The sequence below is a fragment of the Sinohyriopsis cumingii genome, unplaced genomic scaffold (assembly GCF_028554795.1).
Source record: "Sinohyriopsis cumingii isolate HCF-2022 unplaced genomic scaffold, ASM2855479v2 utg001176l, whole genome shotgun sequence".
NCBI classification, from domain to species: Eukaryota; Metazoa; Mollusca; class Bivalvia; order Unionida; family Unionidae; genus Sinohyriopsis; species Sinohyriopsis cumingii.
In genome coordinates, this window is record NW_028315968.1 from 1,932,521 (window position 1) to 1,953,456 (window position 20,936).

Below are 20,936 nucleotides of genomic sequence, written 5' to 3' on the forward strand. Positions count from 1 at the left end.
ACATGTACCAGTATTGACCCATAATACGATATTACCAGTACATGTACCAGTATTGACCCATAATACAATATTACCAGTACATGTACCAGTATTGACCCATAATACAATATTACCAGTACATGTACCAGTATTGACCCATAATACAACATTACCAGTACATGTACCAGTATTGACCCATAATACAATATTACCAGTACATGTACCAGTATTGACCCATAATACAATATTACCAGTACATGTACCAGTATTGACCCATAATACATTTTTTGCAGAACATGTACTAGTAATGACAATGTAAACACATACCCTCACAAAAATGTAAACTCTTAAAAGTGAAAACATATGTGAATAATATTTCACATGAACTTTGATGATGTGTTTTCTTACATTTGTTTGTTTTCTACATGAAAAATCCCATACCCGTGAAGGGAAGGGAGGGTAGGGGTCTTCTTATGATCCCAAACCTTGAAAATACAGAACTGTTTGATAAGTAACAGACTGAGGGACATGCATATAAGTTTCTGAACAGCAACAAACCATCACTGACAGGTATATTTTCCACAAACAATAATTTTCCACACACTAACAATATCTTTCATCTGGAATATAATTATTTCAAAATCACAAATTGTTTAACTGGCATTATCCAAGGTATTCTTCAAAACTATATCCATAAACTGATATCCTGCTCATAGGTAAAACCTAGAACTTCAAATGAAAACAAAATATAACAAGTGCCAACCATCAACATAAAAATAAGTACAAAGTCTAGTCTAAAGTTAACTGTGTTTGTAAGCTACATTAACCCATTTTATCCCGTTTCCCAATTTCAACTGCAGTGCCTGATTCCTGAGAATCAATTCTAAATACATTGTGGTAAAACAGTGCATCATACATCAGCAGTAGAAATGGTGATGACCTTTACCATGTTTACTAAAAATGTTGTGACATTGTTATTCTTTTTAAAGTATAGAAAACTATGTACCTCTGAAAAGGTGATTAAATTTGCAACCCAGTGATATATGTTTGGTTATCACTTACCAATGTACATGCTCACAACTGTATTTTGAAATATGACTTGAAAGAAGAAAAAAACAAATTAAAAAACTTACCATGATGTTCAGTGAATCTTTTGTTAATGAAGATGAACGAAATGCTTCTAATAATAAAATAAAGATAATTCTATTTCTAGTATTTTGGTCCTAATTTGAAATTTCTAGCACTGTTAGTTACTAAAATTGGACAACACTTGGAACAATTTGTTTACTAATACTAAACATTCAAGCACATGCGTGCAGTTTCTCATGAAAACTTGTCACATCAGTTGCAGCCACTATTTAAATTGATAGAAGGGGCAACTGTTCAACATGCAGAAGAAGCCGATGCACAACATTACTTTGAGTTACTTAGGGATGATTTAATCTGGAAAAATCATCCCAGACAAATTCCTCTTGAAAGCCTTCAAAGTCAGCTTCATTCTCTGAATCACTGTCGAAAAATGCATGAAGCCATGCAACATCTCTTGATTCAACTTGGTTCAATTCTAACCCATCATTTAAGTGAATGTTATCATCAGAATCATCCAAATCGTCATCTTCAGTGTCGCTACCCTCAATATCAACATCCATGTTAACATCTGAGTTGTCGTCCATGATTTTACTGATCCATTTTCAAGCCAACAATTTCTTTTCCAAAAGCGTGTTCTGAACATTTCACTGTGCATGTGTGCTTTAACCATTTCCTGTGTTGGTGAAGTAGTACACAAATTTGTATGATGTAAAACACGTTTCTAGATACACTACACACATACATAGTAGAATAAGACTGTAGTCGTATTCAGGATAAAATGGGATATTACAACCACAGGTGTATTCAGGACAGAATGAGGTATTACGACCGTAGTCGTATTCAGGATAAAATGGATTAAGTACAAAAATACAAGCAGTGACCAAATATTTTCCCAAATGGTCGATAAATCTCATCTTCAAATGCATTCACAATTGCAAGAACAAGATAATGGTACTGTTTTTATTCTGGAAAATTAATAAACCCAAGCACCATCACAATACCACCATTGTTTTAAGGGCAGTAGTTATATCAAGGTTTTTAGATGGAAGAGGTCAGATCTTTCAGCACCATTTTATTCAGGACCAATCATGCATTATGACAGTTTTTAGTCAAAATTCAATCTTACAACCATACGTTCTGGAGAAACAGCCATAAAATAGCTTTCAATATGGCCATTTTGAAGTTAGATATTACATAACAAAGAACATATTGCAAAAAAAACTCTGACATGAGCATCCAAATAGGATCAAGCACATATAGTATAACTTGTTTTGTGAAAATTTCATATTTAATATAGCTTTCCATTCAAGAGTTGTAATAACAATATTTTCAAGTTGACTGCTATAATTGTTTTGTTACAGTTCAGTTTGGGTTTTAATGAGCAGTAATGCTAAAAAACATTTTTCTATAAATAAAAGTATAACTGTGATTCAACTGCCAAATATTTTATTTACCGAAAAAGAGACTGGAAAACCTGACAAATAGATATGATCCACAAAACTAAAATTGAACATATTCTAATAATAAATCCCAGGAAGTGAGCAATTAATATGTAATTACTGTTGTCAAACAGAACACGCATTTCTGAACTCAATTTCTAGTAAGAAATAAAGTGTCCATTGTCTTAAGGTAAACACATTAACTCAGTACAGGAAACTTTTCTTCGTTTGGATATCTTCTAGTATTTGTGTTAAACACATTAACTCAGTACTGGAAACCTCTTCGTTTGGATATCTTCTAGTATTTCTGTTAAACACATTAACTCAGTACAGGAAACTTCTCTTCATTTGGATATCATCTAGTATTTGTGTTGCACACATTAACTCAGTACTGGAAACTTCTCTTTGTTTGGATATCTTCTAGTATTTGTGTTAGTTCTTCATCTTCAAAGCGACCCTCTAAGCTGCAAAAGAGTGATCATAAAGTATATTATAAAGATGTCAAGGAAACATTTCATTTTTATAATAAAGTCTGTTACAGAGACCTCAAGGAAACATTTAATTTTGATCATAAAGTCAATTATACAGACCTCAAGGAAACATTTCATTTTAAGCATAAAGTATATTATATAGACCTCAAGGGAACATTTCATTTTTAGCATAAAGTCTATAGTAATAATAATAATAATGAGGACTTTGTATAGTGCCTAATCTTTAGAAGCTCTAAGTGCTTTACAACATTAGACAACACCTATAAGATAAGAAACATAATAATATTATTACAAAAACAAACAACATGAAATCAGAAAAACATTAAAAAATAAAAAACATGCTGAGAATATTTCAGGTAGGAAACATTATTAGGTCTTTAAAAGTTTGTTCTTGCAGTCGAAATAAGTGAGTTTTGAGAGCCCTCTTGAATGTGATCACTGTGTCTTTGTGTCCAAGTTCAGTGGGCAATTCATTCCACGTTGCTGGGCCCTGGAATGCAAAAGAACGCTGTCCATATGACTTTGTTTTGATAGTGGGAATAATGAGTATATGATTGTCAGAAGAGGAGCGTAAGTATCTTGCTGGTGTGTACACATGGGTGAGGTCAGATAGGTATGTTGGACTAGAGTCCGACAGTGAAATGTAGCACAGAGAACAAATTTTGTGTTTGATTCTGGATCGAATGGATAGCCAGTGTAGGGTACAGAGCAGCAGGGAGGTGTGCTCTGATCGTGGTACTCTAAGTATGATCCGAGCAGCTGTGTTTTGAACTTTTTGAAGTTTCTGGAGTAGATACTGAGATGAACCAGACAGAATTGAGTTACAATAGTCCAGTCTTGAAAGTACTAATGAACACACAAGTGTTTAGTGGCATCAACTGAAAGATATTTGCGAATTGAGCTGATGCATCTCAGCTCAAGATATGCAGTCTTGCTATGTTCATGACATGTTGGTACAATGTGATAGTACTGTCCAGAGTAACACCTAGCTTTTGTACTGATTGTGTGAATTTAATGTTGGTGTTGCTGATATTTATTGTTTTAGGTAAAGGATGTGAATGAGAAAGTCTTTGTGTTGTGATCAGAATGGCCTCAGTTTTATCATCATTCATCTGCAGCTTGTTACAAGTCATCCATGATTTCACATCAGAAATGCACCTCTCTACACCTTGGACGGTAGCATCAACTTCAGTTGGGTGGCTAGATTTGTATATTTGGGTGTCATCAGCGTACAATTGGTGAGACACTGGATGATGATCTGTGACACTTGAGAGCGAAGGAGTGTACAGAATGAAGAGAACAGGTCCAAGAACAGACCCCTGTGGAACACCACAACATAGATCAACTGGGCTTTGTGTATTCCATTTGCAGGATACAATCTGTGTCCTGTTGACCAAGTAGGACTTGAACCACAGTAAGGCTGTATCATGAATGCCAAATACATGCTGGAGGCGGTGAAGTAATATATCATGGTCTATTGTGTCAAATGCTGCAGACAAATCAAGGAGGGTGAGGACTGTAATCTTTCCACCATCCAACGCGGAGAGAATGTCATTAACTACTTTTAGAAGAGTAGTTTCAGTACTGTGGCAAGGGCGATATGCAGATTGTACATTGCTAAAAAGACTGTTTAAATTTAGATGAGATACAAGCTGGGATAGAACAACCTTTTCTATGATTTTTGAAATGAATGGGAAATTAGAAATTGGGCGGTAGTTCTTTGAATCATTATGGTCTAGTGTTGGTTTCTTCAGCAGAGGCTTTACAATGGCAGTTTTGAAAAATGATGGAAATTCCCCAGATGAGAGAGAGGTATTAATAACATCAGTTAGTGAAGGCAATACTGGATCTAAGCACTCAAGCAGCAGTGATGTTGGAATTGGATCAAGTTCACGACTTTGGTGCACTCTTCATCACGACTGTATGTACGAAATCCATAGAAACAGGTTCAAATGCTGCTAATGGTTGCCGCTCAAATTCTGTATCCCAACTGTATGCTGACGACGAGTCAATTGAAATTGTGGTGTCAAGCTTATCTCTAATGGTTTGTTCTTTGTCACGGAAGAAATTTGCAAACATGTCCGGAAGGTTGACTGGAGAGAAGGTAATTGAAGTGGCGTTGATTTGTTCCTTGACATTAGCTTGTTAGTAATCTCGAAGAGCTCTTTGCAGCTGGAATTTTCCATGTGTAGTGGGCTGATTTTGCTGCATGGACTATATTTGTGACATTCTTCTTAGCGACTTCATAGATTTGTGAGTCTGGTGGAAAACCAGGGCCTCTAAGCTTTACGGCGGTCTATTTTAGCAGTGCGAAGCTGGTCCCTAACACCGCTATACCACGGAGAACACTTTGGAATTGATACTCTGCACTTGGTAGCTGGGGCATGTTCGTCAAATAATGAATGCAGACAGTTATCGAGTTGTTCTGCAGTAGGAGGTAAGCAAGTTGTTAGGTTAGCTTGGATGTCGTGCATTAATTTGGTTCTATTTATCATACGGAGGTTTCTCTTAGTAGCAAATAAAGGTGGAGGGTTAGGGACTGATACGTCAAGATGGCGTATAATGCAGAGGTGATCTGATGTAAGGTCATGGGATACCAGGGAGGACCGTAGAATGTTATCATCACGTCTATGAAGAATCCAGTCTAAAATGTGACCATGTTTATGGGTGGGTTGGTTAACTGACTGAGGTTGAAAACATTAATGGAATCTATGAGTTTTGATGTATTTGAGTTTCCGGGACAGTCAAAGTGAAAGCTGAAATCTCCAAGAATAATCAGGTTGCCACCTATCGAATTTCCATAGTCCAGGAGATTCGGAAACTGCTCCAAAAAGAGAGTCAGCCAGCTTGTTTTTTCTACTAGGAGGAGGGCGGTATAGGCAGAAAAAATGGACTGACCTTTGCTCCAGTGTGAGTGTGGTCGAAATTGAATGTTGTGGTGTAGTTAAGACGTTTTATCATGGAGTTCTTTGTGATGACAGCAATTCCACCTGCGCGAGAATTACGGGAGAACGACTTGATGGAGTAACCAATGGGTGCTAGATCTGTACACTTGGGCTCATCGCCTGATGTTTTTAGCCATGTTTCTGTCAAGAAAAATATGTCAACATTTTGGTTGTTGATAAAATTAACTATTTCTGTGCGCTTTTCCGGTGGTCCTACTGACTGGGCATTGAATAACGCAATGCGCTGAGGTATTTCTTGGATAGTTGACACAAAAGTTGACAAATTAATTGGGATTTGAATTAGGTTATTTAAATTAACAGTCGAAAATTTGTTAAATGGTTGTGCCAAAATAAGGGAGATAACAGTTATTCTTCTTCCTGTTCTAGGCCGGCCAGCTTTGAAACAACGTTTCTTTTTTCGCTTCTGTTTACATTTAGGTAATGATGAATGTTGTCCAAGTTCGTTTAGTCTAGAGCACAATGTAGTGTGGAGAGCCAAGGGGTGAACATTTAAAGCATTTAATGAGGGTCCATCGTAACATAAACGGGTTGACAGGTGAGTATCACGTGATGGCGGTTTGTTCAAAAACAGTGGAGCAAGACAGCCGAGAAAAAGTCTAATTATTCTCATTTCCAAAACAAGGAGATGAAGGAACACATACGAATTTAACAGCCAATACATAATGAACACAATAACGAAGATGAAAACAGGCAACAAGCACAAATATCATGAAAACAGCAATAAAAAACGGAACAGCTGCTTCAAGCCGGTTAAGAGATACATTTCATTTTTAGCATAAAGTCTATAGCCTAGACCTCAAGGAAACATTTCATTTTTAGCATAAAGTCTATTATATAGACCTCAAGGAAACATTTCATTTTTAGCATAAAGTCTATTATATAGACCTCAAGGAAACATTTCATTTTTAGCATAAAGTCTATTATATAGACCTCAAGGAAACATTTCATTTTTAGCATAAAGTCTATTATATAGACCTCAAGGAAACATTTCATTTTTAGCATAAAGTCTATTATATAGACCTCAAGGAAACATTTCATTTTTAGCATAAAGTCTATTATCTAGACCTCAAGGAAACATTTCATTTTTAGCATAAAGTCTATTATATAGACCTCAAGGAAACATTTTATTTTTTAGCATAAAGTCTATTATCTAGACCTCAAGGAAACATTTCATTTTTAGCATAAAGTCTATTATATAGACCTCAAGGAAACATTTTATTTTTTAGCATAAAGTCTATTATCTAGACCTCAAGGAAACATTTCATTTTTAGCATAAAGTCTATTATATAGACCTCAAGGAAACATTTCATTTTTAGCATAAAGTCTATAGCCTAGACCTCAAGGAAACATTTCATTTTTAGCATAAAGTCTATTATATAGACCTCAAGGAAACATTTCATTTTTAGCATAAAGTCTATTATATAGACCTCAAGGAAACATTTCATTTTTAGCATAAAGTCTATTATATAGATCTCAAGGAAACATTTCATTTTTTAGCATAAAGTCTATTATATAGACCTCAAGGAAACATTTCATTTTTAGCATAAAGTCTATTATCTAGACCTCAAGGAAACATTTCATTTTTAGCATAAAGTCTATTATATAGACCTCAAGGAAACATTTTATTTTTTAGCATAAAGTCTATTATATATACCTCAAGGAAACATTTCATTTTTAGCATAAAGTCTATTATATAGACCTCAAGGAAACATTTTATTTTTTAGCATAAAGTCTATTATATAGACCTCAAGGAAACATTTCATTTTTAGCATAAAGTCTATTATATAGACCTCAAGGAAACATTTCATTTTTAGCATAAAGTCTATAGCCTAGACCTCAAGGAAACATTTCATTTTTAGCATAAAGTCTATTATATAGACCTCAAGGAAACATTTCATTTTTAGCATAAAGTCTATTATATAGACCTCAAGGAAACATTTCATTTTTAGCATAAAGTCTATTATATAGACCTCAAGGAAACATTTTATTTTTTAGCATAAAGTCTATTATATAGACCTCAAGGAAACATTTCATTTTTAGCATAAAGTCTATTATCTAGACCTCAAGGAAACATTTCATTTTTAGCATAAAGTCTATTATATAGACCTCAAGGAAACATTTCATTTTTAGCATAAAGTCTATTATCTAGACCTCAAGGAAACATTTCATTTTTAGCATAAAGTCTATAGCCTAGACCTCAAGGAAACATTTCATTTTTAGCATAAAGTCTATTATATAAACCTCAAGGAAACATTTCATTTTTAGCATAAAGTCTACTATATAGACCTCAAGGAAACATTTTATTTTTTAGCCAAGAGAACATGGCCACATACTTCAGTTGTTACTGATGAAATACAAGAGAAATAATTCTTGCAATAGAATATAAATTATATCAGACATCTGTCAAAAAAGGTTTTCCCCCATATCCCAGCTTCTATTGTGATGGCAAAATAAACAAGTTTCTTGAAGGAACTGATATTCTAAAGATCTAAATATAATAATAATGAAAAAGAGCAGTTTTTCCTTTTAACTGTGGAATGCTGAAACCACCTGATATTCTGTAGAGATAAAAAAAGATTTTAAAATTATCTGCTGTTATGGACATAGCGGATTTCAGCCTGGCATCATTTTTTATTTAGCACCCAGTACAGTTAAAAAGTCTGTTTAGGGTTTAACACCATTTTTCAGCACACGATAGGCTGTACATGGTGGCCAGTATATTTGATAGAAGACAAAAATGGAAAGACCGCTGGAAGAAACTACTGGAAAGTTTTCCCACATTACCCATATCGATCAAGCCCAGACATTGAACTCACACAGTCAGAGATGAAATGTGTGAGTGATCTGAAAGGCCTTAGATCCAATGGGGATCCTATACATCATTACAAGTCTTTTCATGAAAACCAGACTTCAATATGGGCAGGGGGAACGGTGACAAGATTTTCGAGATGATTGCTGTGGCAGTCATATTGGATGAAAGACTGGCAACAATTTCAGTTAGGAACAAATAGGTATCATAAGACATATTCTCTAAAAATTCCATATGGCCATCTAATTGGAAGTAGCAATAACAATATTTTCAGGACAGTTACCATGGTGACCATATGTAGTATCAGTTTGCATATTTTTATTTAGGACCATCTATACACCACATTAAGTCAGCTAGAAAAACTCTTATTTCGATAATACTTTCTATTAAAAAGGAGTAGTGTTAAGAACACGATTTTCAAGAAGGCTGCCATCATATTGGAAGAGAGATCAGCTCTATTTTCATTTTCAACCATGTTGACATCATAAGAAGCCACTGTGAATGAAACAAATTCCATTGCAAAGAAGCAGAGGTTGTACATCATGAAATCAAAATTTTGTCAAAGACACTCCTGGAACTAGACTGTTCAATAGTTTACAAACTTTTGTCAAAGATATTCCTGGAACCAGACTGTGCAGGGATTCACAAACTTTTGTCCTAGTAACCCCTGGAAGCAGACTGGGCATAAATTCAAAGAATGTGGTTTTCTCTCACCTGGGAATGAGCGACTTGGCCTCATCAAGATTATCTGGACAAAGGTTGGCTAAAGATGCTAACTCAAATTTGTGTAGCTTCTTCTGCATTAAAAGTCTGAAAGCAAAACATACATAAAAAGAATCTTGCACAATATGTGTACTCTTTCTCAAAGATCATCAGTATTTCTTAATAATGTTTGTTGTGGGTAACTAAAGTGCTCAATAAAACATTTAGAAATAAATGTTTACAAAACACTGGCATGTGAAATATACCTTACAAAGAGACTGTAAATTTCATCAATGAAATGACTATTTGTATATATAAAAAACCCACTTCTTTTAAAGAGAAATTGTTCATGATTTATCAGTACTAGAAATGTGTCCAAATCTTGCAGATGTTCATCAATATGATGCACAAAATCTGAAGCTGAACATTGGCTACAACTTACTTATTAAGTTTTTTTTGATGAAAAACAGTGAAAATGAAACCTGACTTTGATGAAAATGAATCCTGACCTTAATGAAAATGAAACCTGACCTTAATGAAAATGAAACCTGACCTTGATGAAAATGAAACCTGACCTAGGTCCTCTTATTATTAAACTTCACTCTAAATTCTGTTTTCAAAACACATTTGCAGAAAGCAAAGGACAAGATATGCTCTATTGTTAGGATTGGGATGGGACAGGTGTATGCTCAGTTAATTTCTTTTGCTGTGGGAAACTATGAATTGTTCAATATGTTATGAAAGAGGATGTAATATTACATGTATGAAAGAGGATGTAATATTACATGTATAACAGAAGATGTAATTTTACATGTATTAAAGAGGATGTAATATTACATGTATGAAAGAGGATGTAATATTATATGTATGAAAGAGGATGTAATATTACATGTATGACAGAGGATGTAATTTTACATGTATTAAAGAGAATGTAATATTACATGTATGAAAGAGGGTGTAATTTTACATGTAAGAAAGAGGATGTAATATTACATGTAATAAAGATGATGTCATTTTACATGTATGAAAGAGTGTAATATTACATGTATGAAAGAGGATGTAATATTACATATATGAAAGAGGATGTAATATCACATGTATTAAAGAGGCTGTAATATCACATGTATTAAAACTAATTAGTTCAAAAGAACTGCAGAATTACGTTCTAACTGCTGCAATAGTTTCTCTGTTCTTGAACTTGGAGAATCTCTGTGTGTACTGCAGAGTTTTCATGAATACTTCAGACAACTCCTGTTCTTCCTCTGCACTCTCATTTTGCTGCTTTCTAAAAACACAAGCACAAAATTATCAACATCATGAAACAGACTATAACTATTCTACAGACTTTTTTTATTGAAAAAAAAAGAAGAGCCAAAATACTTTACGCTGTTTTCCACCATTTGCTGTTCCAGCATCGCTGCCTTAAAAATATCCCAGTTTTTGGAAAAGTATTGGTAAATTTCGTGCAGGTTAAAAGACTTGATGTAACTAAAACAAAAAAAATAAAGTTTTTCACATTTTTTTTCTTAATCGACACCATGACCTTGCTGCATCAATACTGAACTAAAAAACTAGAACCATTTTAAGCATGTGTCGTAATGGTAGTTCGACAATGGCAACTCTAGAATACAGAAGCAGGAGATTCACTTTTCACACATTATCTCAAATCAATTTACTGGGATGAAAAAACCAGACTATATATTATGACACCGTCAGATAAGCTAAGCGCTTACCACAAAGGTTGATTTTTCAAAAGGTCTCCACAAATTTAAAAACAAAATATTCGAGGCTTGATGAAATTAATTTTTCTTCAAGAATTCTCTATGGCTATAACTGAACAGAATTTACCATTTGGCACAGAAAGAATGCCACTTTAAATCAATTCTGCTTCCATTCTGACACTTTCTCTTAAAGCCCAAGCTCCAAACTGAATAAGACATCTAATGGTACAGTAAAATAAACAAGATTACTAAAAGCAACCACAGAAGGTACTGAAATTTATAGAACCGTACATATACATTAAATTGTTGATAAAAATGTTTTGTTTTACTACTATGCTTAACTGCATTCTTTAGGACAATAGTAAGGAATTCAGTTTTGTTTTCTTCTCAAATTTGCAAACAACATTCCTTCAAGAGGACTGATGCTCGACTGTCCAGGAATTCAAGATAAGATCTTTCTTCTTTTAAGTGCTAAGTGATAAAACCATCTCCAATATTCTAATTATACAGGAGTTTCAAATTAGCCACTGTGGTCGCCATACTTGATATTTATTTAGGACCTTTTTCAGTTAGGACAAAATAGACACCATTATAAGCATTTTGGTGGAAGACCCAAGCCAATATGACCATCTCTTCAGGAGATATGACTTTATAACAAGATTTTAAATATATTTATAATGGCAGCCATATTGGATATCTATGTGATACCATTTTCATTTGGGACCAACTATATTCCATATGAAGTATACTTGTGACAACCATATGCTGATATGACCATCCAGTCAGAATACTTATGACAACCATATGCTGATATGACCATCCAATCAGGATACTTGTGACAACCATATGCTGATATGACCATCCAGTCAGAATACTTATGACAACCATATGCTGATATGACCATCCAATCAGGATACTTGTGACAACCATATGCTGATATGACCATCCAGTCAGAATACTTATGACAACCATATGCTGATATGACCATTCAATCAGGATACTTGTGACTACCATATGCTGATATGACCATCCAATCAGAAGGAGTAGCAAGAACATTGTCTTCAAAATGGTGGCCATGCTGGATGTCATTATTCAGGACCAATACACCATAAAAAGTCTTCTGTAAAAAACCTACAGTCGGTATGACTTTCCATTTAGGAGTAGCTACACAAACATTTTTCAAGATGCCTGGCACAGTGGCCATATCTAAAGTCTGATCTGCTCCACTTTCATTTAGGACTAAATAGATAGCATTAATCATCTTCTGGTGAAAACCCCAATTTTATATGACTTTCCATTCAGGACATGCAGCAATAACTGGAATTTGAAGATGGCTTCTGTGGTCGCCATGTTATATGTCCAAGAAACATCAAAGTTTAATCTGGTTGCCATGGTGACCATACTAGATGTCAGATTACCATTTTCAGCTGACGCCATCAAAGCACCATGTCTTCCAATGAAAACCCCAGGTTGACATGAAGTAGAAATAACAAGAATTTCAAGATGGCTTCTGTGGTGGCCATGTATGATGTCAGATAGGTACCATTTTCAAAATGAAAATGCAAGATATAAAAAGTATGTTTAGTAAAAACTACATGCAATATGACCATCCATTCAGGTGGAGTAATAATACAAAAATGTTCAAGATGGCTGCTATGGTGTTCATATTGGACATCAGATCTGCGCCATTTTCATTTACAACAAGCTAGACATTATAACAACCCCAAGCTGTCATAACAGCCATTCAGGAGTGGCAATATGATTTTGCTCATAACTGTAATGTCAGCCCCATTAGATGTTGCATTGGCAACATTTTTGTTTAGAACCAACAGTATAGGAAATCATTTACAGACAATGCCCCATGTTGATATTACAAATGATGTATCAATGAAAAGATTTTCATGATATGGTGGCTTTATTGGATGACTAAACATCGTCACTGTTATTTAGGATGAACAACAAAATTCCAATATCTACACAACTGAAAGTACATAAAATGATCTTGTTTACTATCTTCAAACTGAGACTCATATCTAGATGTAATAATACAAAAGCCCTGCATACAAAGCTTATCAACGAAAGTCAATGTTATACAGCTCAAAATGTAAGCTTCATTTAACTTTAAACCATGCTGTCAGACATTTACTAAAGCAATGGAAGTCTGGACTTCTAAGAGTTTTCCCTGATGCCATATCAGGGGGCTCTAAAGGGACCATACTCTATAGACTTCCAAATGTATCTATGTCTCATAGGTTTCTTAATTACTACACTGTGTAAATCTACCTCACTCTCAGATTTGGTGGCTGCTAGCATTGGTTTCGGTGACTCCAAGACTGACTTGCTTTAACCTTCTGGCCATGTAATGTCTGTCTGTACACTACAATTCTTGTATTTCCAGTCAATGGCATACAAAATAATTAGTCTTTCATGTCTGGGAGGTTGTATTTATGATTGCCTCAACTAAGTTTTAAATGAAACCTCCCTTCACATAGAGCTGAGGCCCTTGAGTCAGAACTTGGAATTCAGATGGGAAGAAAACACAGATTCTGATTACTGTAACCAATATTAGGGCCTAGCTCTATCAACACCTCACAAGACATTGTGGCCTGGATCTATCAACACTTCACATAGAAAGGGGGTCTGGATCTTACAACACCTCACATGACATGGGGGTCTGGATCTATCAACACCTCACATGACTTAAGGGCCTGGATCTATCCACACTTCAATCACTTGGCATGGGATTCTGGATCTATCAACACCTCACATGACATGGGGGCCTGGTACAATCCATACCCTACATGATATGGAGTTCTGGATCTATCCACACCTCACATGACATGGGGGCCTGGTACAATCCATACCTCACATGACATGGGGGTCTGGATCTATCAACACCTCACATGACATGGGGGCTTGGTACAATCCATGCCTCACATCACATGGGGGTCTGGATCTAGCTTCACCTCACTTGATATGGGGGTCTGGATCTATCTTCACCTCACATGACAATGTGGTCTGGATCTATCAACACTTCACATGAAATGGGAGCCTGGATCTATCAACACTTCACATCACATGGGGGTCTGGATCTATCGACACCTCACATGACATTGTGGCCTGGATCTATCAACACTTCACATAGAAAGGGGGTCTGGATCTTACAACACCTCACATGACATGGGGGTCTGGATCTATCAACACCTCACATGACTTAAGGGCCTGGATCTATCCACACTTCAATCACTTGGCATGGGATTCTGGATCTATCAACACCTCACATGACATGGGGGCCTGGTACAATCCATACCCTACATGATATGGAGTTCTGGATCTATCCACACCTCACATGACATGGGGGCCTGGTACAATCCATACCTCACATGACATGGGGGTCTGGATCTATCAACACCTCACATGACATGGGGGCTTGGTACAATCCATGCCTCACATCACATGGGGGTCTGGATCTAGCTTCACCTCACTTGATATGGGGGTCTGGATCTATCTTCACCTCACATGACAATGTGGTCTGGATCTATCAACACTTCACATGAAATGGGAGCCTGGATCTATCAACACTTCACATCACATGGGGGTCTGGATCTATCGACACCTCACATGACATTGTGGCCTGGATCTATCAACACTTCACATGAAATGGGAGCCTGGATCTATCAACTCCTCACATGACATGGGGGTCTGGATCTAGCAACACCTCACATGATTTGGGGTCTGGATCTATCTTCCCTTTACTTGACATGGGGGCTCTGGATCTATCCACACCTCACATGATATGGGGGTCTGGATCTATCAACACCACACATGACACAGGGTCTGGATCTATCAACACCTCACATGAGATGGGGGCCTATAGTCTGACTATACATCCCCATTTGTTTGTATCCCCTACAGATTTCTATAACAAAAATGCTTAATGTCATAAAAAGTGCACAGAACTAAGTCAAATGAATCATTGATTTATAATTTCAACCTGACTGTGACCAGAATGGCACTAATATTGGCATCCCCTGCACCTTTCATGCTTAACAGACTTTCCATACTTACAAGGCACCACTGTACACACTATGAGCTAGTTTATTTCCATCAGACAACATAATGACATAGTTCATCCTGTTCAATAACTGATGGATAATTCTGAAACTTACAAAACGTCGAGAGTTTGGAATTATATCCCTTTTGCACACATAAACATAGAAATTAAACTGATTGAAAAATCCATGTGAAAGGCAAATTTGCTGTTGTCATTCATTTCCGTTGCTTGATTCGACATTGTAAATATCAGAAGCAGACAATTTAATATTTATGTACATCTATAGGTGTGCAACCACCCCATTTGCTGAAGATGGATTTGTACAGGAACTGGAACTGGATCTTGAGCATGTCTGTCTATTATATTGAAAACATCTGTTAAGCATGAAATGCACAGATGATGACAGTGTTAGGGCCACTCTACTCAGTCAGGTAAGAAATAAATCAAGGAATGAATTGACAAAGTTCCTTACACTTTTTATCACATTAAAGGTTTCCATTATTGAGACTATAGATCTATCCACAACTCCCATGACTTGGGTCTGGAGCTATAAACACTTCACATGAAATGGGAGCCTGGATCTATCCACACCTTATATGAACTTGTAAACTGAATCTACCAACACTTCAAATAAAATGGGAGCCGGGATCTATCCACACCTTACATGACATTATGGACTGGAACTATCAACACTTCACAAGACATGGGAGCCTGGACCTATCCACACCTCACATGACATGGGGGCCTGGTACAATCCATGCCTCACATCACATGTGGGTCTGGATCTATCTTCACCTCACTTGATATGGGGGTCTGGATCTATCAACACATCACATGACATCGTGACCTGGATCTACCAACACTTCATATAAAATGGGGGTATGGATCAATTCACATCTTACATGACATGGGAGCCTGGATCTATCAACACCTCACATGATATGGGGTCTGGATCTATCTTCACCTCACTTTACTCAGGGTCTGGATCTACCAACACTTCACATAAAATGGGGGTCTTTATCCACACCTTACATGACATGGGGATCTTTCCATAGCTCACATGACTTGGGATGGGACAAAACAGGAGCATGGGATATGTGTTTAACAAAACTCTTTAATGTACAACTTCTATACCTGTGTTCCAGTAGCATCTGTACCTCAGATACTAGCAATGTCTCTGCATTCTCAAATTCTGGAATAAAAAAACACAAGCAATTCTTTAGACAAAATAAAATCTGATCACATGGAATCTCTGAATCATTTATTAATGATAAATCAAGCCCTGAACTAAACATCTGTTAATAACATATTATGAAGAGAAACTGATACATCGTCAAAATCAATAGATAGAAAAAAGTGAAGAAAAAAAGAGGGCGAGAGGACAAAAGATGAGTCTTAAGTTGTAAAATCAACACTTGTTGTACTGCACAGTTTGAAATTAAATGAAAATTACATTATGGCATCATCTATATTTTGTATCATAGCACTAGAGACTGAATGTTTTGGTTTGGTTTGGTGCTGTACAGCACAGCAACACAAATGGATTATTTAGTGCCAAGGGAATTGTAGTAAAGAGCCTTGCCCATGGACACACCAGTGACTGACCCAGGCTGGTCAAGAAGTGTAATTCCCAGCCAGACATTACTTGATCAAAAGGTCAAAGCAAGTCAGTCTTAGTGTCACCAAAACCGAGTCCAGCAAACTAACCACGATGCCACAATGGCCTTTGAGACTAAATGTGAAAACAACATAGTTGCAACTCCTATTATTAAATAATGAAAAAGAAAAATTCTTATAAAATTTTAATAATCACAGTAACAGTTCTGTGAAAGAAAATGATAAAAACTGCAAAGCCTACCCAACATTGGTTGTTGTTGTTGTTGTATGGCTTAACACCATTTTTCAGCACATGATAGGCTATAAATGGCGGCCAGTATTAATGGTGGAGGAAGAACCCGGGAAATGCCCGGAAAGAACCACCGACCCATGAGAAGCTACTGGCAAGCTTTCTCACATACCCACACTGGTCGAATCCAAGACTCGAACCTATGCAGACAGAGGTGAGATGGCAGTGATCCGTAACAGAGAGCGCTTTAGACCACTCGGCCACTCGGGGCCCCTCCTATCTGACATTGTAAACATTTTAGCAACTTACAACATGCCATGAATTGAAGAAAACTAATGTAATCTTGATATGTGATACTAAATTCATTTAAGCGCTGATATATCCTTTTCTTTGTATACATGTATTTGATACAAGAAGACTATGATCAACCAGTGCAAATGTCTAAAACTCTGAAAAACTCATTCAGCTATCATTTAATAACCAGTCAGTGAGTTGTTTTTCCACTCTTCTATGGAATGAGCCTTAGGGAATGATAGTCCTTTTATGGAATGATTCTTAGGAAAAGATAAAACCTTCTATGCAAGGATTCTTAGGGAAAGATAATCCTTCTGTGCAATGATTCTTAGGGAATGATAATCCTTCATTGCATTGATCTGTAGGAAAAGATAGTCCTTTGCAATGATCCTTAGAAAAAGATAATCAGCAAGAACAGGTGAAAACAATGCAAACCAACCTTTAAACTCCGAATAGAATAAATTATCTGAACCAATATCAAACTTTCAGCTGACAGGAACATTACAGAAATGATGTGTTTTTGTAAATATAAGAAATGATGTGTTAGAGAAAATAATGTATCAAAATAAAACTGGGGTCACATTGGTCCCAAAATGTTAAGCAATGTGACTTTTCCCTTATCTATTATAGTAGGGCAAAGTGATGTGAAAATGGAGAACAGAACTTAGGTCAAAATTTGTAATGTCAAATATACTTATAAAAATTGTAAGTCAAAAAGCATTAAAATACAAAAAACTAGTCATAAAACTTTTAAATTATTAAAATATCTAACCTTTTTTATCTGAGAACAACCTTGAAAATAGACGACTGTTCCTGAAAACAGGTGACTCATGATCACTGAGGGCAAATCATATAATTTCAAAATATTTTAAGGTGAAATATTGTCTGAATTCATAGATTTCTTTTTACAAGTGAAATATTGGACAAATTCATTGATTTCTTCCTGTTTTGAGCCTCCAAAAATCTTCTTCAATGACATAGTATTTGGATTGAGGGTTGAAAATGCTTACTAAATATTATACTTTTGTTTGCATATTTTTGATGGAATTACTATATATATATATATATATAATTACTAATGCATGGTTATCTGAATAAAGTAAAACATTATACACATTAATTTAAGATGGTAACTGTGCCATTAAAGTACACAGTTTTGTGCCCAAATTACCCACCCACCCACTTCCCACCCACCCAGACCTTTTTGGTATATATATAATGTTCTTTAGCTAAATGACTTGGTTAGCATGCATCAGTATGTAGGGTGATGATGGTTTACCCTGACCTTTGTGTAGGGAGGCATTTCAATGTACTGTATATAGTTAGTCGTAACTGTATGCAATACTTACAACTCACCGACAGTCTTGCTAATACAAAGTGCAGCAAAAGTTTTCACGTATATAGTATCGATGCTTCAGTGGCCTAGTGGTTACAGCATCTGCCTCAGATGCGGGAGATAGTGGGTTTGAACCTCGGCCAAGTCATACCAAAGACTTATAAAATGGTACTAACAGCTGCCTCGCCTGACACTCAGTACTAAGAGGTTAGCATTAGGACTGATCTGCCTGGTGTCATGATAATGTGAGTGGGTGCTAGACATCAGTATAAACTGCCACACTGCAGACATTGTAGCAATATGACCGATGTTTTAAAGCTATGTTAAAAATCCAAATTGTACACATACATACATAATTATGGTTCACATTATCATTACTCCAATACTATTAATACTGTGTCCAAATGGTTAGGGAAATGAATGCTTTTTACAATTACTCCTAAAGCCAATATGGCATGAAACAACAACTGTGACTGGTTTAATTATTTAACTTCCTATATTCCTTCAGCTACAGTTAGCCAACAGAAGCAACTGTCACATGCCTTTCTGCAAGTGCCTATTTCTTTAAATGACCAATGAGGAAGCATAATAGTTAGGCATCCATATTTTTGTTTCTTGACAAAAGACTGAGTATTTTTTCTTTAAGGGTTCACCATGAAGGCTGTTAGTATTAACTGTGATTATTTAGTTAGGTAATAATTATGTTAGTAAATACTGTATAATATAAGTAATTATCTATTCCAACATGAATTGTCTTTACAAACAATGGGTAGCACTGGCTGATGCAGAATTATTGTTTAGGTGGTGGAGCGTAAACAAGTAGTTGAGGAGTTTATGAGATTGAACCACTTTTGGCACTGGTGGTTCAGCATTTCAAGTAATCCCATGACTTAATTAAGTAAATGTGCCAGTGTTTTAGTGCTAATTTTTAATAATCAATGTGGGATAACAGTGCACTGAATCTGCAGTTCTCAATTGCTGACAGGTTTTGATTATTGTCAGTTAGGACTAGACTATCCTATGCCGTCGCCGCAGGGTAGCAGCGAATCCCTAATTGGTTCTTACCCCAAACCCCAACATAAATTTCAAAATATCTAAAGTGAAGTGGCAATGGTCAGACGAAATTCTGACAACTTCAAGGGTTGCATCAAAAGCGGATCCTGGACAAAAATAGTGGTCCTCGGAAACATGTTACTGGATATTTCATTTTGTTAATCTACATGTAATTAACAATTAATATCTTTAAAATCTCCGTTTTGTGAACTATTTTTAAACATTACAAGGTATTACATCAATCAGTTTAAGGCAAAGATTTAACCTTTAGGAAACTGTAGCTCGGAAGCATCTTCTTCTTGCTGTTCGTTCTGTTGCACTGAGGTACCAGCTGTCGCCATTATTTAACCCAGACTTCCGGTTGAAGGACCCTTCGAATTGTACTTTAGAAGCTTGATCTTGATCAGGAAACGTAAGGTGACTATTCTAAAAGGCAATCGTGACTGGTTCAGCGGACTCACTCAAAGACACTCGACGGGGACTTGGGTCATTATACATCCGCTTGTATACGTGTGTTTTAAAAAATGGAGTTTAACTTTTTACAATAAATAATGTATTAGCTGTAAAAATATATCGACCGAACTTAACACTATTGTAAATATAAATTCAGACGAAGCACACACATAAACTCAGTCTGATTAAAATCTAGACTTTACAACAAGTAACGCTCGATTTCAATCTGATTACAGAAATAGATGAAATAATTGCCAAGGCGCGTGCGCGCGCGCGCGCACACACACTCTGTCCAGATGTATAAGTTTTTCACAATCTTACATACCCAGCAGCACAAAATGCAGGGTTCAGTTCGGTCGTATAATATTAAGTACCAGTAAAATACTTTAAACATGACGATTTTATTTCAAGCAGTAGAGGCGATTCTATCTGTTGCGAATTTATACAAACTTTACTGTTTGCTGTTACACATGCCGTGAGTCTGCACTTTAAAACAGTTCGTGTTCGCATTTTAGATTGCTAATTCTTCTGTTACCGCTCATGAATTTTGCGCAATGTTTCGGCTGCAATCCATTCGTTCTGATGGTGCTTCATGGGGCTTTTACTTCTTGGTATCTGATTATACTGTCTCCTGAGCTTTCCTCCATCTGTTGTTTGCATTGTCTTTCTCATGTTCAAGAAGCTCGTGTAGCGCTTGATATTTG

The 20,936-nt window shown here is 36.1% G+C and overlaps 1 protein-coding gene across 1 annotated transcript; it reads right to left on the minus strand.

Annotated features, from left to right (window-relative positions):
• Positions 1-2,497: 2,497 nt before the first annotated feature.
• On the minus strand, positions 2,498-20,297 carry LOC149772765 (DNA-directed RNA polymerase II subunit RPB4-like). The gene is made up of 5 exons (XM_089947346.1): positions 20,045-20,297; positions 16,385-16,442; positions 10,638-10,760; positions 9,488-9,583; positions 2,498-2,971 (listed from the first exon to the last, which is right to left on the minus strand). The coding sequence occupies exons 1-5, from the start codon at positions 20,118-20,120 to the stop codon at positions 2,893-2,895; spliced, it is 432 nt and encodes a 143-aa protein (XP_089803472.1). The 5' UTR covers positions 20,121-20,297; the 3' UTR covers positions 2,498-2,892.
• Between the last annotated feature and the right edge of the window lie 639 nt (positions 20,298-20,936).

Bases quoted from the DNA above. Each gene is read 5' to 3' on its own strand.
- LOC149772765 (XM_089947346.1), bottom strand. From the start codon at position 20,120: ATGGCGACAGCTGGTACCTCAGTGCAACAGAACGAACAGCAAGAAGAA. The intron at 9,584-10,637 runs GTAATTCTGCAG...TTTTGCTTTCAG, and splicing joins ACTATTGCAGCAGTTAGAAC to ACTTTTAATGCAGAAGAAGC. The intron at 2,972-9,487 runs GTGAGAGAAAAC...ACTCTTTTGCAG, and splicing joins GCCAAGTCGCTCATTCCCAG to CTTAGAGGGTCGCTTTGAAG.